The sequence below is a fragment of the Symphodus melops genome (assembly GCF_947650265.1).
Source record: "Symphodus melops genome assembly, chromosome: 7".
In the NCBI taxonomy this organism is placed as follows: Eukaryota; Metazoa; Chordata; class Actinopteri; order Labriformes; family Labridae; genus Symphodus; species Symphodus melops.
Window position 1 is genome coordinate 7,613,297 of NC_136697.1, and position 13,987 is coordinate 7,627,283.

General features: G+C 43.0%; 1 protein-coding gene and 1 long non-coding RNA gene across 2 annotated transcripts; both read left to right on the forward strand.

Moving 5' to 3' along the window:
• Positions 1-6,063: 6,063 nt before the first annotated feature.
• Positions 6,064-9,471, forward strand: LOC306827150 (uncharacterized protein; the record flags this gene model as incomplete). The annotated part of the gene is made up of 3 exons (XM_079348817.1): positions 6,064-6,166; positions 6,554-6,831; positions 7,577-9,471. The coding sequence occupies exons 2-3, from the start codon at positions 6,561-6,563 to the stop codon at positions 9,469-9,471; spliced, it is 2,166 nt and encodes a 721-aa protein (XP_079204943.1). The 5' UTR covers positions 6,064-6,166; positions 6,554-6,560.
• A 32-nt stretch (positions 9,472-9,503) lies between these two features.
• LOC306826230 lies at positions 9,504-11,289 on the forward strand. Its single transcript, XR_013779389.1, has 3 exons — positions 9,504-9,623; positions 10,730-10,789; positions 11,164-11,289. It is a non-coding gene; the product is annotated as an uncharacterized lncRNA (long non-coding RNA).
• Positions 11,290-13,987: the final 2,698 nt, after the last annotated feature.

Genomic DNA, 13,987 nt, shown 5'->3' on the forward strand with positions numbered 1-13,987 from the left:
GGAGTCAAAGATGGCCGCCAGCTCCTGGTCGGACAGAAACTGGGACTGGAACTGTGACATCATTGGCTCGGCCTCTGGAACCATCAGCAGCGCCACGACAGCTCCCATCGCTCACCACTTCAGCTGGTCCTCCTTCTCAAAATGCTGCTTCACCGATTTCACCTTCCCCTGTGGAGACACAGATGAAACTGTTTACTATTAATGATGCCAAAAAGAGCAGGTTTAGCCTGTACTCTTTTCTATGCATAGAGAGCCAACATGAACCCACCATGAGCCATCTCTTGGCATCAACTGTTAATGGCAAGAAAAAACTGCCTTTTAACAGGCAGAAAAACTCGGGTGAAACCTTCCTCATGGTGAGCAGCCAGTCACCTCGACTGTGTTGGACTTAAAGTGGACGATTCCGTGAAGCGGGAATCTTTCCTCTGTCTACTACAGAGCTAAAACATCCTACTATAAGGTCCACATCATTATTTACTCTAAACTAAGGGGAATACCTGATGCATCAAGGCTAATCTATCTAATCACAGTGGCAGAAAAATTGTGACATTATACAGAGATACAAACATTTTACAGAACATTCATTACACCAAACACAATAAATCAACAACAGAACCAAAATTTGATTAAAGATGTGTGACATCAGAAACACAATACATCAATTTGAAATGTGGAATCCATCACTGTTACATGGATGTTCCACGGCAGTCCCTCAGGATCTGTGTGGGCGCCTGAGCTCCTCCCCTGTGTTGGACTGAGTCTTTGTAAGGACACCTTAACACTATCCCCGACAACAGCCTAAGCATCTGTACCTCAGTTGGAATTGTCCTTTGGGATGTCTGAACTGTGAAGAAGTCTTAACACCTCCCTCTTGAGGAAGGGAGTGTTCGGCGGAACACCTGGACTCCCTTCTTCAGAAAAGTTGCAGCGCCTGTGGTACTCCTGGACTCCCCCCCTGTATCAGAAGGAATATCTCTTAGGACGTCTGGATTTCCACCTACGGATAGATGGAGCGTCCGTCAGAATGCCTAGATTCCCGCAGAGAACGGATGAGTGTACAGACGTCCCTACACAACATCCACTTCTTTGGAAAACCAGGCTCCTTCAAGACACAACACCATATCAGTAAGCGGAAATGGGACACTCCACCTGACACAAAAGGGAAGACCAGCAGTACCACAGACACTGCAACGCTCCCAAAGAGGAAGCCCAAGCACTCTGTAGAACACTCCTTCCCTCGAGAGGAAGGTATCAAGACTCCTCCACAGTCCTTCGATCCCAATGGAAAAGCCCAAGTAATGCACAGACAATCAATCCATCATGAAGGACAGCACTGTGTCCCCACAGATGCTGTCACATTTTCTAAAACAGGTAAATCAATGAGTCCTTCTAGATAGTACAACTATCCCCAGAGGATTGTCCATGTTCGTTGCAATGCTGGCTGGGCGGCAGCGGGGGCGGCTGGGGGGGTGGCGGCTGCAGGGGCTGGGGCGGGCGGGCGGCTGCGGGGCAGACCTGTTGCTGCAGAGATACAAACATTTGACAGAAGATTCAAAACACCAAACACTCAGAGGCCTTGACCCTGCTCTGCATTCTTTTAAACTTGTGAATTAATGTCATGTTGAGATTCTCAGAAGATGTAAGACTTCAGAAGCAACTTCTCGGCATTGTGGATCATCTCCTCCTTCCTAGTCCACAGCACCATGGAGACCCTTTCTGCTTCCCAAACCTGCAGGACACCGTCTTCCACTCCTGTCCTGTCACACAAAGGGCTGCGAGCACCCTCCATGCTGCTGAACAGAGCTTCCCCTCCTGATCCAAGTGCTTGTCCTTGTCAAGACCACCTTACAAGATGTGCATCTCGGTTCCCGTACCCTGCAAAGATACAACAGTGAATCGGCCCTCATGTCCCATCTGCGCACAAGAGTAAAGTATGTCATTTTATGAGCTGCTTCATTAAACGTGTATTCCTAAACATGCAGACAAAACAAATAAATGAAGACTAAGGAACAACATTAGCGAATGCAGACAACAGAGTGATGCATATCCCAAGCAAACAAAAAACACAGCATGGACACAACCAACAAAGTTCATAGGTTACTCTTATGAGCTCTATTAAATATAACCAAAGAAAAACACCACACAAATACAGACAACTTAACCAAACACAGCCAACAATGGCATTCACTCCCCTTTGTGTCACACCACACATTAATGCACAGGTGAGTGCCGGAGAGACTGCGTGGAAATGTTGCCTCACACAATGCAGTGATTCCCACACAGACTATAACTGGGTGGCTCCCACAGGTACGTTTATAGACACCCAAGTACATTAGCAAACCACATAAGCATTTTTATGTTCTATATTTGCAAAAAAGATTCATATCCACTTGATGAAAACGACAATTAGGGAACTATTTCACCGCTCAGTCTACCAGATTTCTGCAACTACTAGAACTAGCATAGCAGTCATTTTGACTGCTTGGACATAATTTGTAGATAATTTGGATTATCAATAAAAACATCTAAGAATTAATTGGTGGAATAGGTAAACATACATCAGGACATAAAATGAAAACTAGAATGAGTGAGTATTTTATTTATTTACACCAAGAGACATCACTCTCTGAACCTGCTCCTCCGTCAGAATCTTCCCCATTAAGGCTCTGAGGCCAGGCTAAAGCCTCCATAACTGTTGTTTCCTTTCTACTTTCATTTGTGTCTCTCTTGGCTTTAGAGTGAAACTATAGCTAGGTTTTAGCTTCACAGAGCATAAAGAACAAACACAACAACAGAGCAGGAGAAAGAGTGGGAAAATGTAGCAAATAGTGAACTACGACACCCTCTGTAAAAAGCATGCAGTCAATGGGACTGCTATGGTAGTTCAAGGTAGTAATGCTCATTTCTCGTTTGTGTTTTGAAATGCTAATGCTAAAACAATGTAAGAATGACATATACACACATTTAGGAAAAGTCAGGGTCCTATTGGTACATAGTTTTGTTTTTTTTTAAACCAAGTTATGACGTTGCAAATATTGAAAACCGTCAAAATGACTGTCTTGATAGTTCGAGTGTTAAAGAGGCAGAAGAGGAGGAAAAACAGCAAAAGGGGAAAGAATAAGATGATAAGGAGGAAGAGAAAAACATTAACAAGTATGGACAAAAGATGAGAATGAAGATGAGAAACACCAAAAACAGACAGAGGGAGAGAGGGAAGATTAGATAGAAGAACAGAAGAAGAAAAAGACACCCAAAATATAACAGATGGCAAAGACATTGAGAAGTAAGAGAACACGTAGGAAGATGGAAGAGAATGAACAAAAAAATGTCAGAGAAACACAAAGAAGAGAAGGAGGCGTAGGAAAAGAAGAAGAGGGAAAGGTGGAACAGGGAGGAAGAAGAGGCCACTCAGGTGGGGGGAAGGAAGGAGCGAAATATCAAAAAATAGACAACGGCAAACAAGTAAGAACAAGGGGAGGAAGAGGACCTAAAGAGGAAAGAAGACGAAGGAGCAAGTGGAGACAGAGGCTGAGGACACGAGGAGAAAGAGTAAGGAGAACAGGACAAAGGAGAAAGGGGAAGCTAGCAGAGAAGAAGAGCAGGGGGAATGAGTGAGAAAGGCAGAGGAGTGAGAAATACTAGAAGTAGAGAAGGTTCAAGAGGAAAAAGAGCAAAAGGACATAGCAAACAAGGAGGAAGAGTGGGATGAGAGAGGAAGGAGAAAAGCACAATAGTATAGAAAGAAGAGATAAAGGAAGAGAAAGACAAAGAACAGAGGGAAACAAAAGAAGAAGAAAGTGAGGAAGAGAAAATGGAGAACAAGTGGAAAGAGTTGAGAACAAGAAGAAGAGAAAGGGAAGCCGAGGAGAAATGAAGGTATGGAGAGGGAGAGGAAGGCAGGAGGAAGAGCATGAACAAAAAAGAAGAGGCAGAGGAGACAGAAGATAATGGGGAGGGGAAGTGGAAAGATCCAGAGGAAGAGAAAGATGAAAAAAGAGAGGAGAAAGAGGGGGAATACACAATACAGAGAGCCACAAATAAAAAAAAATTAAAAAAAGAGCACGAATGAAAGGAGCAAGAGGGAATCAGATGGAGAGAAAGAAGAGGCTACTCAGAAAGAGGAAGAGATATATCAAAAAGTCTGAGGAGAAAAGAAGAAGGAGATTTAGAGATAATGAGGAGAAAGATACAGAGCTAAAGGGGAGAAAGTTAGAGCAGAAACAGGAAGAGGAGAATCAGGAATAGGAAAAGCACAAGAGGGAGCAATACATGGAGAGAAAGAAGGAGCGAGCAAGCTGAGAAGAAAGGAGAAGAGAAAGAGGAAGATGAAGAAAATGAGGAGAAAGGGGAAAGTGATATGGGAACAAGATGCTCAATGAAAAGATGAGAATCATGAGGAGAAAGATGAAAAGAAATACGAAATTCGGAAAAGTAGTGGCAACTCAGGCAGAGGAGAAGAACGAAGAGAAATGTATAAAAAAGACAGAGGCAGGCAAGGAAGAAAAGGAGAAAAGTTGAGAAAGGTGAGAAGAAAAAGCAGATGTGACAGGTGGAGGAGAAGAGAAAAAAAAGGACAAGATGAGGACATGGTAGAGGGGAATTTAGCAGACAAAGCTCAGCTGACAAGCGAGAAGTGAGCGAAAACAGAAAACAAAGCGGGTTGAGAGACAAAGTTGCAGCAGATAAAGAAGTGCAATTTTTTAATTCACTTGTTCTGAGTTGGTATTATTGATCAAAGAAAGGCCAACCTGTTGTTTATTCTTCAAATTAAAACATCTTAATTCTACTTTTCCAACTTCTTAAATCATAAACTTTCAACTTGAGTTAACCGTCAGTGTCAGACGGTGGACATCGTCTTCAGGGAGAAAGACGACGCGGGCACAAGAGGAGATCGGCGTGGAGAGGTTCTTCTGACCACTGGTGACTCTCACCAATCTGCTTGTTGCCTCTTGAATTAGATCCCAAGAGGCCATGACATGTTCATATGATGGAAATCTGCATGCAAACAGGACGTGTCATAAAGTTTTTATGTTGATGGCATTCATATTACATTAAAACATTCTACTGCCTAATACAGATGGGAGGCAAGTGAAATACTTGTGTGATAATTAGAAAACCTCAGATTCAACATTTCTTACCTGGTATAGTAGCGAATGTCCATGTGCAGTGTCTCGAGCTGACGTGTGAGCTCCTCGATCTGCCTCAACATGCTCTCAAATTTGTAACGTTTTTTTCAATTTTTGGCCATGAAAAAATTTCAACTTTTTCGTATGGGGCATTTTTTTTTCAATTTTTGACCACAAATTAATTTAACTTGTCATGAGCGGGTGTTATGTTTTTGCAGTTTTCTCATGAGGGTGTAAAGTTTTTTTCAATTTTTGACGATAAAAACATTGTTCCAAGGTGGTTCAAGGAATTAACCATCATACCTGTAGCTCAGAAGTCACAGGTTACCTGTCACAATGAGTTTAGACCTATTGCACTCACCTCAGTGCTAATGAAATGTCTGGAGCGGCTTTTGCTTGACTACATCAAATGTCAGATTCCCAGCTCCTTGGATCCCCTGCAGTTTGCTTACAGGAAAAACAGATCAGTCGATGACACTTTATCTGTGGCCCTGACCACTGTGTATGAACTCTATGACAAGGGTAAGTCCTATGTCAGGATGCTTTCTATAGCTAACAGCTTCTTTCCATGCGCTGTACGCAGCCTGAGCAAACACATTTGACCTACAGGTATGTTTCTCATGTGGCTCTTCTGTCTCTGTTCTTTTCCTTAGTTTTTGTCTGATGTCCTTGTGTAGTTGTACTGTTTTAACTCTTGCACACACTTTCCAGTGTTTTTTTTTTACTACAAATTGCAGTAAACTGAACTGAAGTGAACTGAAATGAGCTGCTTGCATTAAAAATAGGATTCAGTGTTTCATGTCAGGTTGAGATTGATCCTCCTGAACGCTCTCTCTGTCTGCCTGTAGTTTGGCGCCCTCTGCTGGTGTGAGTTGTGATGCACAGTGACATGAAGTCCAGCAGGGGGCCTCGGTGCTGCTGCACAGCTTCAGAATGATCTGATGGAGCACACACACCTGATCAGCAGCTACTTAAACTCAGGTGTGTGTGTGTGCTGAATACTTCTGATCACTTTGTGTGCTGCTCTGAGTCTCAACAAGGTAAAGTCACTTTGTTTTACACACAATAACACATCAGAGACACTGAAGATAAGATGTTTAAATTCTACTTGAAGTCCTCTTTAATGATTAAGTGGAGTTTGTTGACTGTTTGGCTCTTTAACGATCTTATTGGATTTGATTTGAGATGATTGTGTTTGCTCTTTCAACTCTGCTTCTCTTTCCTTAACTCCACAAACATGAACTGTGCTGGAAATCTGGATTTTGTTGAATAGTCTTCTCATATTTATTAAGATTTTGATGCAGACACTCACTTTGTGTGGAAGCTTTTGAAAAAAAAAAAGTGTGTCTAAGTGTGTTTAAGTCTTCTGTGAGCTCCACCTTTAAACACACGTGGATTCTTCTGTCTCTTCCTCCACCTCTGTGCAGATTAAAGATGGCGGCTAATGTAGCCGTTAACAGACCTCCACCTGCTCATCCAGGACCACGCGCTGCAAACCTCCACTCACAGCCCACCAGCGGGGTACCAAACACTGGACTACATGATCCAGGACCACAGGGTATCAGCCAGGACCCCAGACTCCAACACCCCCACGTCTTATCCCGGCCCGTCTTCTACGTCCCTGTTCCACCTCCGCCCCCTTTCCTCCAGTACCAGTGGCCCGTGCCCTTCTCCTATAACCCCTTTAGTGGCTTCCCAGGCATGGGTGAGTGTCCTCCACAAACACTGAAGCTGATTGGTTGATACAGGTCGTAGAAATACGAGCTCCCCTTTTTTTTACTACTTTACGTTTTGTTTCATGTCCAACAACCTCACTTTAAAGTGCTTAAATCTTAGTTACATGAAGTTTATGAAAATGAAATCACAAAAAAATAAGGATTTAAAAGAAATACAAATATGATCTAAAGCAATGGTTCACAACTGGTCGTGCCTCAGGACCCACCAACTAAAGAGTGTGTGCACAATTCCCTTATATTTTTCAACAGATTTCTTTAAAGACAAATCAAGCAGTTTGGACCTCAGACATTTACAAGTGTGAGAGAACAAAGAACCTAAAAAAGGCTTAATTGAATTTTTGACTGAATTTTTCTACCACTTGCAAACCGAAAACTGGAAAAAGGCTCCTTGACCCACTTTTGGGTCCCGACCCGCCAGTTGAGAACCACTGATCTAAAGCCTCTATTTCTCCACATTTGATGGCCAATTAACTTAAATTACGAAAAATGTTGGACAGTATTTTAAGACGGACAGTGCAACTGCAAAACTATCTAGCGCTCCGACTTAGGTAATAAACCTCCATGTTAACTGTTAAACTGCTGTAACATTATGATTGACAGCTGTGTTGATGGATGCAGCTTCTTTCAGTGTGTTTATCCTTTAAGAAACTGAAAACAGTTAAAGTTAAACCATAGTTTCTTACTTTGGACTATACATGTTTTTGTATCCCTCAGGCTATGGTATGGTCATGCCCCCGTACCCCCCTCCTCCCCCCTACATGGAGGCTCCACCCTATGTTTTGCCCCACCCTCACATCCAATCAGTAGACTACAGACACCTGCTCCACCCCCCAGTCCATCCTCCTGCTCCTTTCCAGCAGCCAAACCAGCCTCGCAGAGTGCGCCCTCCTCATTCTGTCCCTCTGAGACACATGGTGAACTCAGAGGTCCAAACAGAACCCACATGTAGAGGCGGGGCTGCTTCTGGAGAGGTGAGCCCACTCATCAGCTCTGATTTAGGGCATGGTACCACCTCAAACTCCCCGTCCTCCTCCAGCTCCAGCTCCCACGAACGAGGCTCTGCAGAGCCCGAGACCTTCACCAGAGACTTGACCGAGAGCAGTGAGATCTCTGCAGTCACACAGAGATTTAACCTCATTCATCCTGAAGGAACAAAGACGCTCCAATCCCGTGACAGAGGAGCACAACAATCACAGAAGAGCCCAATGAAAAGTGGAGAGAACGTTCCCGCCTGCAGGAATGGTCATCACAACATGTGGTCAGTGGGCTCTTCTGGTAGCCTGGTTCCTGTGTGCAGCTCTTCTCAACAAGACGATGATGTCATCAAAGAGAGATGTGTCTCCGTCCCCGACATCCTCATGAGCTGGGTCACGTCGCAGACAATGATGCTGAAAACAACGACCGACGAGAAGCTTCCTGAGAACGAGCAGCTGCTGCCGTCTTCTGAAACAGAGAAGGAAAAGTCATCTGAGCAGCATCGTGCTCCTGTGGAGTCCGACAGAGCTGCTGAGGCTCTCCTCACTTCTGAGGACTCTGAGCCACTTTTTAAAATCCTCAGACTGCCTGGGACTCTGCAGGAGCTTCTCTCAGAGGCTAAAAGAGTCATAGAGCCTTCAGGATTGGTCGAGCTACCCTCCGCAGATGAACTGCTGCTTTCTCTGAACCAATCAGAGAGGCTCCTTGACAATGAGCCAGAAAACGAGACGAATCCAGACGCAGACAGCACAGGGCTCATTCCCTATCAGATGTCTTCAAATAGTTTTAAGAGAAAACTGAATGAGTCGGTTTGGTCTGTGGAGTCTCTCCCCCCTTTTATCCCCAACAAGGAGTGGCTGCAGCAGAACGGACTCTTTGAGCCTGAAGTCATCGTCACGATGACCGAGCAGGAGGACCACGATGGACCTTTAACGGAAAGTGAAAACTTAAGAAGTTGTAAAGACAGGAGGCACAGCCGCAGGCTTTCCTCCTCTGACTCTGTTCTCACGTCAGACAGCTGGCTGGTTTTCAGCACTCCGGCTGTGAAACACAGTCAGTCAAAGAAGACCGAAACAGAAGGTGAGATTGTTTCCCCTGATAGGAGGGAACATACTAAACCCCAGAGCACGACTCCTTCAGAAAAACTTCCCTCAGCTTCCCCGCCTCGATGCCAGAGCACAGTTAACGTATCTTCCCCTCCTAAAGACGATGCAGATGAAAACGGGTCTTCTGAACCTGAGGCCAATCAAAACCCAAACCAGGAATGTTGTCTCGTCACTGAGCAGACGGAGAGAAGCTGCCGTGAGCAGGAGAAAACTCTGCTCTCAAACTCTGCAGAGGAGGAGAAAACGTCGCCTCAGCTGATCCTCCAACATGGAGCAGACAAGCGAGCGTGTGTGAACGCTGAGGAGAGCGAGCGGAGAAACGAGCAGCTGTGCGTCCCTGAGGTCGAACACATGGCTGCCTTGTCTCCGTCAAAGGGACAGCTGGTGGACTGTGGCGTCCAGTGTTCTGAACTGACGGAACAGAAATGTCTGTGTGGAACAAAGAGCAGCACTGGACCAAACAACAGACCTGTTTTTAATGATTCAGGTGCTCTGCTTCTTTTTATCTACACTTTAATGTCACTTTGAGCTTCAGTAGAGAAACAACAAGTTATAACTTTAACGAGTCATTTATCTCCTAGATGTGAAAAAGACCAACAACAGAACTGAAGGATTCAGTGTGAACGGACAGAAGTCAAAGAACCAGAGAAGAAACGCTCACTGGAGGAACAGAAGTCAAGGTAATGCAGTTTATCTGAGAAATTTAACACAATAAGTTGTTTTAGAATTTGGTGTATGGAAAAAAAAAAAGATCTGGTGAAATGTTTAAGTCTAATGTAAGATGTGTATTACCCTGAAGAACTTTTGTAATACTCAGCATGCACGGTCTCACTTTGAAGACAATCAGACTGAACTGAAGTGCCCACAATTTGTCTCCATGGCAACGTTCAGACGATGGAACAAAAAACAGAATCCTGTCTGTATGCAAAGACGGCATAAAGCAACAAGTTCAGATGCATTTCTTTAGTGTGGTTTCAGTTTTTAAATGTTTTAATGAAATAAATATGTTGCTCTTTGAGCAACAAATGTTTACTACAGCTCTGTGAAACCTTGCACCTGTAAAAACTAATTGTTTAAAAATGATCAGTACATGCGTCTGTATCAGATCGAACAAGAACACAGTCAGTGTCTGCCTTCATGTTTGTTCATGGCTGAGAAAAGGCAGCCTCCACAGTTTATTAAATGTTAACAATTTTTAATGAATTTAGGATTTGCTGCACTTGAACTGTTCTTTACAACACAGAAGGTAACAGATTGACTCACTCAAATAAGCAATCACCGATTGTTGTTTTTGTTTGTTTTTCAAAACTGCTCAGAAGCCAACTTCTCTGAAATAATTGGTTCCTTTTTTTTAATGTTTAAAACGTTTGCTTTGGGAAACCTGTTCCCAAAAAGTACTATATAAATGGAATGGAGTAGTATAGCAAAAGGTAAATGCATGCATGAGGTGACGCCTGAATTACTTTTGCTGGTCAGCAGGGGGCGACATTAGACATATTCTTATTGTATAAATCTGAGCTAAAGATCCTACAGCATATTTGAATTGACTGCAACATTTTTTGGCATCAACTAAATGCTTTAATTTGAATACATAATGAGCATCATTTTAAGTTGTTCTATTTAGATTAAATTCGATGCGTTGTGAGTAAACCAGAGTTGAGGTGAAGCCAGGTTTATTCACCTTTTTTAAATGAGGTTAAATGTCTGGACTTCAGAGGTTTGAACCTTAACACTCAAAGAAGCCGACTGAAGAAACACTTTGAACTTTTTCTTTGTCCCATCACAGAAAACCAGAACGGCCAGTGGGACTCGTACGGATTCTACAGTAAACCTGGACGATCAAAAGGTGACGATCACAACTTCATTAATTACCTCACTTGATTTAACAACCATCTCAAAAATAGATAGAAACCTTTTGTGCCTGGTCCTTCTTTCGCTCTCCTATTAACAAATTGTCCCGCATAGCTTGTAACTGCTTTTGAATGTTCATCGTTTCTGAAGATGCTTCACATTTTTCTGACTATCGTTTTAGCCGTTGTCGAACCTTTGCACCTACAGGCCACCATACTCATCACACCCTGCAGCCTCTTCCAGACTTCACTTCAGTACAAGGGGTTTTTCTCGTGTTGTGCCTCACTCTGTCACTAACACCTTTTATCCTTTTGTGAGGGACTTAACTGTTCACGTTTGTTCTTATACAGTGAGTTTTTCTTCTTGCAGGTGGAAATGGAAGGAATACTCAGAACTGAACACTGACCATGCTCTGCAGGACAAATCTTGTTTTTAAACGATGTAATAAATTAAATGAACTTTTAAATAACTAATAAATGACTCGTGTCAAACCTATTGATGATTTTTCTTTTAGTTTCTTAACCTCGAAGAAGTTTAAAACATTTCGTGATGTGCTACCAATGTTTCAGTTCAACAATATTTTACTATATTTTGGCCTCTCATCCACGAAAACGCAGATTTACGGCATCAAAAACAAAGCTTTTAAAAAAACTCAGACCAAAGTGAAGATTTGCGAATCCTCGGTTAATGCGTTTGCACGTGGACGGCAATGAACCGGGGTTTTGCGTCACTGCCTGCGTCAAAATATGTTCTTGTCACATATGCGACCTGTTTACATTGGAAAACGGTATGGATGCCCTCACAACGGTTTTGGCGCTTTTTTTTTTTTTTTTGTCCATGCGCTTTTTTTCTTGTTTTTACTGCTCCATGTTCAAGACCACGGGCGAAGGACGATGTTAAGGACGGTTATTGTTTCACGTTTTTTGGAAGTAACGTCTTACTCTGATTGGATAGGATTTGGGGAATTACTGCCACCTAAAGGTTTGGCATGCTTATGAATGTGCTTAAAAACTCACTTCTGCTGTTACATGTAGAGTTTTTTCTAAAAATGAGGTTGTGTACGTTTTTTTTGTTTTTTTTCTTTCTAAACTGAGGGTGCAGGATATACGTTTTTAAAAAACCTGACTTCGTGTTGTCGAAGCCTGAGTCAAGATGTCCATCTGCTACATTCAGGGTCACAGACACAGATAGGCATTTGTGTCGTCTCGTAAGACATATAATGCTTTTGATGTTGAAAACACTCATGCACACATCTGAATTTTAACATCGTTCTGCAAAAAAATATTTCTACTGCTGAATTAAATGAAAATAGATCGCATTCAGAGAAATGCATGCACCAAAAGGTGGGTCACAGTACAGCTGCAGTTTGTTATATTTGGAGCCTTTCTGTGCAGCGCATCATGTCCTGGACACCATCACTCCCCTCCCCACTCCCTGGACACTATTACCCCCACTCCGGACACCATCACCCCCCCCCTCCCCACTCCGGAAACCATCACTCCCCTCCCCACTCCCTGGACACTATTACCCCCACTCCGGACACCATCACCCCCCCCTCCCCACTCCGGACACCATCACTCCCCTCCCCACTCCCTGGACACTATTACCCCCACTCCGGACACCATCACACCCCCCCCTCCCCACTCCGGACACCATCACCCCCCCCCCCCCCCTCTCCCCACTCCGGACTCCATCACCCCACTCCGGACACCCTCCCTGGACACCATCAACCCCCCCCATGTTATGTTACTCTAGTCTGATGCAATACTCCTATTTATTCTGTTTATTATGTTCACACTGGTCTGAATCCACTTTATTCTGTTAAGTATAATTATTTATGTTATGCACTATTCATCTTAGTCCGATCACTGTCCACTTCTATCTTCTTTGGCACTACAGTTCTGTTTACCTCATATACGTCTGTTCACACGTCTGCTTTCATCTCTTTACATGCATGTCCTTTTACTGTCCTCTGAATCTAACTCTGTAACTTGTTTTAACTTGTTTTTACAGTCTATGGTTTTAACTTGTACTAACATCTAGACACTTTACTTTGAACTGTTCCTTATAGCTAACTCTGTATTTGTATTCTAACTTTGTACTAACAATCTTCACACTTATTCTTCTTTGACACTTTATTCTTTGTTGATTGGTTAAATGTTTTAGTATAGGTGCACTGTCGCACATTTGCTGCTCTGTGTGCCCTTGAATTGCCCCCGAGGACAAATAAAGTTTTTTGAATTGAATTGAAGATAAACAGTCTTGTGCATGTGAGTGTTGTGTTAGCAGTGTAAACGCTTTGGGTATCTTGAAGGTCACTGTAAAACTCTGCTAAAGATTTAGAGTTAAAGAAAATGTTTACAGCTTTAGAAAAAAGTAAATAACTTCATGGAAATGAAGGGGTTAACTTTAACAATGAGTTTCTGTACACTGTTGACACTGCTGAACATCAAACAAATGCTGAAAAATATGTTTTTATGACAGACAGAGATTGTGTTTTAACATGAGTTGTTTATTCCCAATGAAGAGTAAAGGGTTCATTTTCCAAACACTCAAAAATGGTAAAAATACAGGAGTAGTTACAGAATACGATGTTTTTTTATTTTAACCGATCTCCCAAAGTGCAATAACTTATATTTGCAAAAACGCAAAACATGAGTGCTTTTTCTATTTGTTCTAAATTTTAATTAAGTAATAGTTCCCTTTGATATTACTATCAATGAATGAGAAGAAACATTTTCATGGGTGCAATATTTATTACCCCAACAATTTAGACAACAAAGATAGCCCCAAATAACCAGTAGCGGGTGTTTCCACCATTTGCCGCAATGACAGTTTGACAACGACGTCTCATGCTCCTAACTGGCCTCATGATGTTGTTCTGATGTGCTCCACTCCATAAGTGCTACATGCAGTTCTGCCAGGTCATGTTGGAGTGGAGTACGAGCATCCGGTCTCTGCTTCAGCTGGTCCCAGACCTGCTCTATGGGCTTCAGGTCAGGGGACATTGCTGGCTATACCATATGAGGCACTCTGACTTCCTGAAGTCGAGCTGTGATGATTCTGGCACTCAGTGGTGGAACATTATCCTCCACGAACAGAAAGTTGATGGGTCTGCTGGTTGAATTGGGGGATGATGATGGGTTCTATGATGTCTCTGAGGTAAGAATGTGCAGTGACTGACCCATCTACA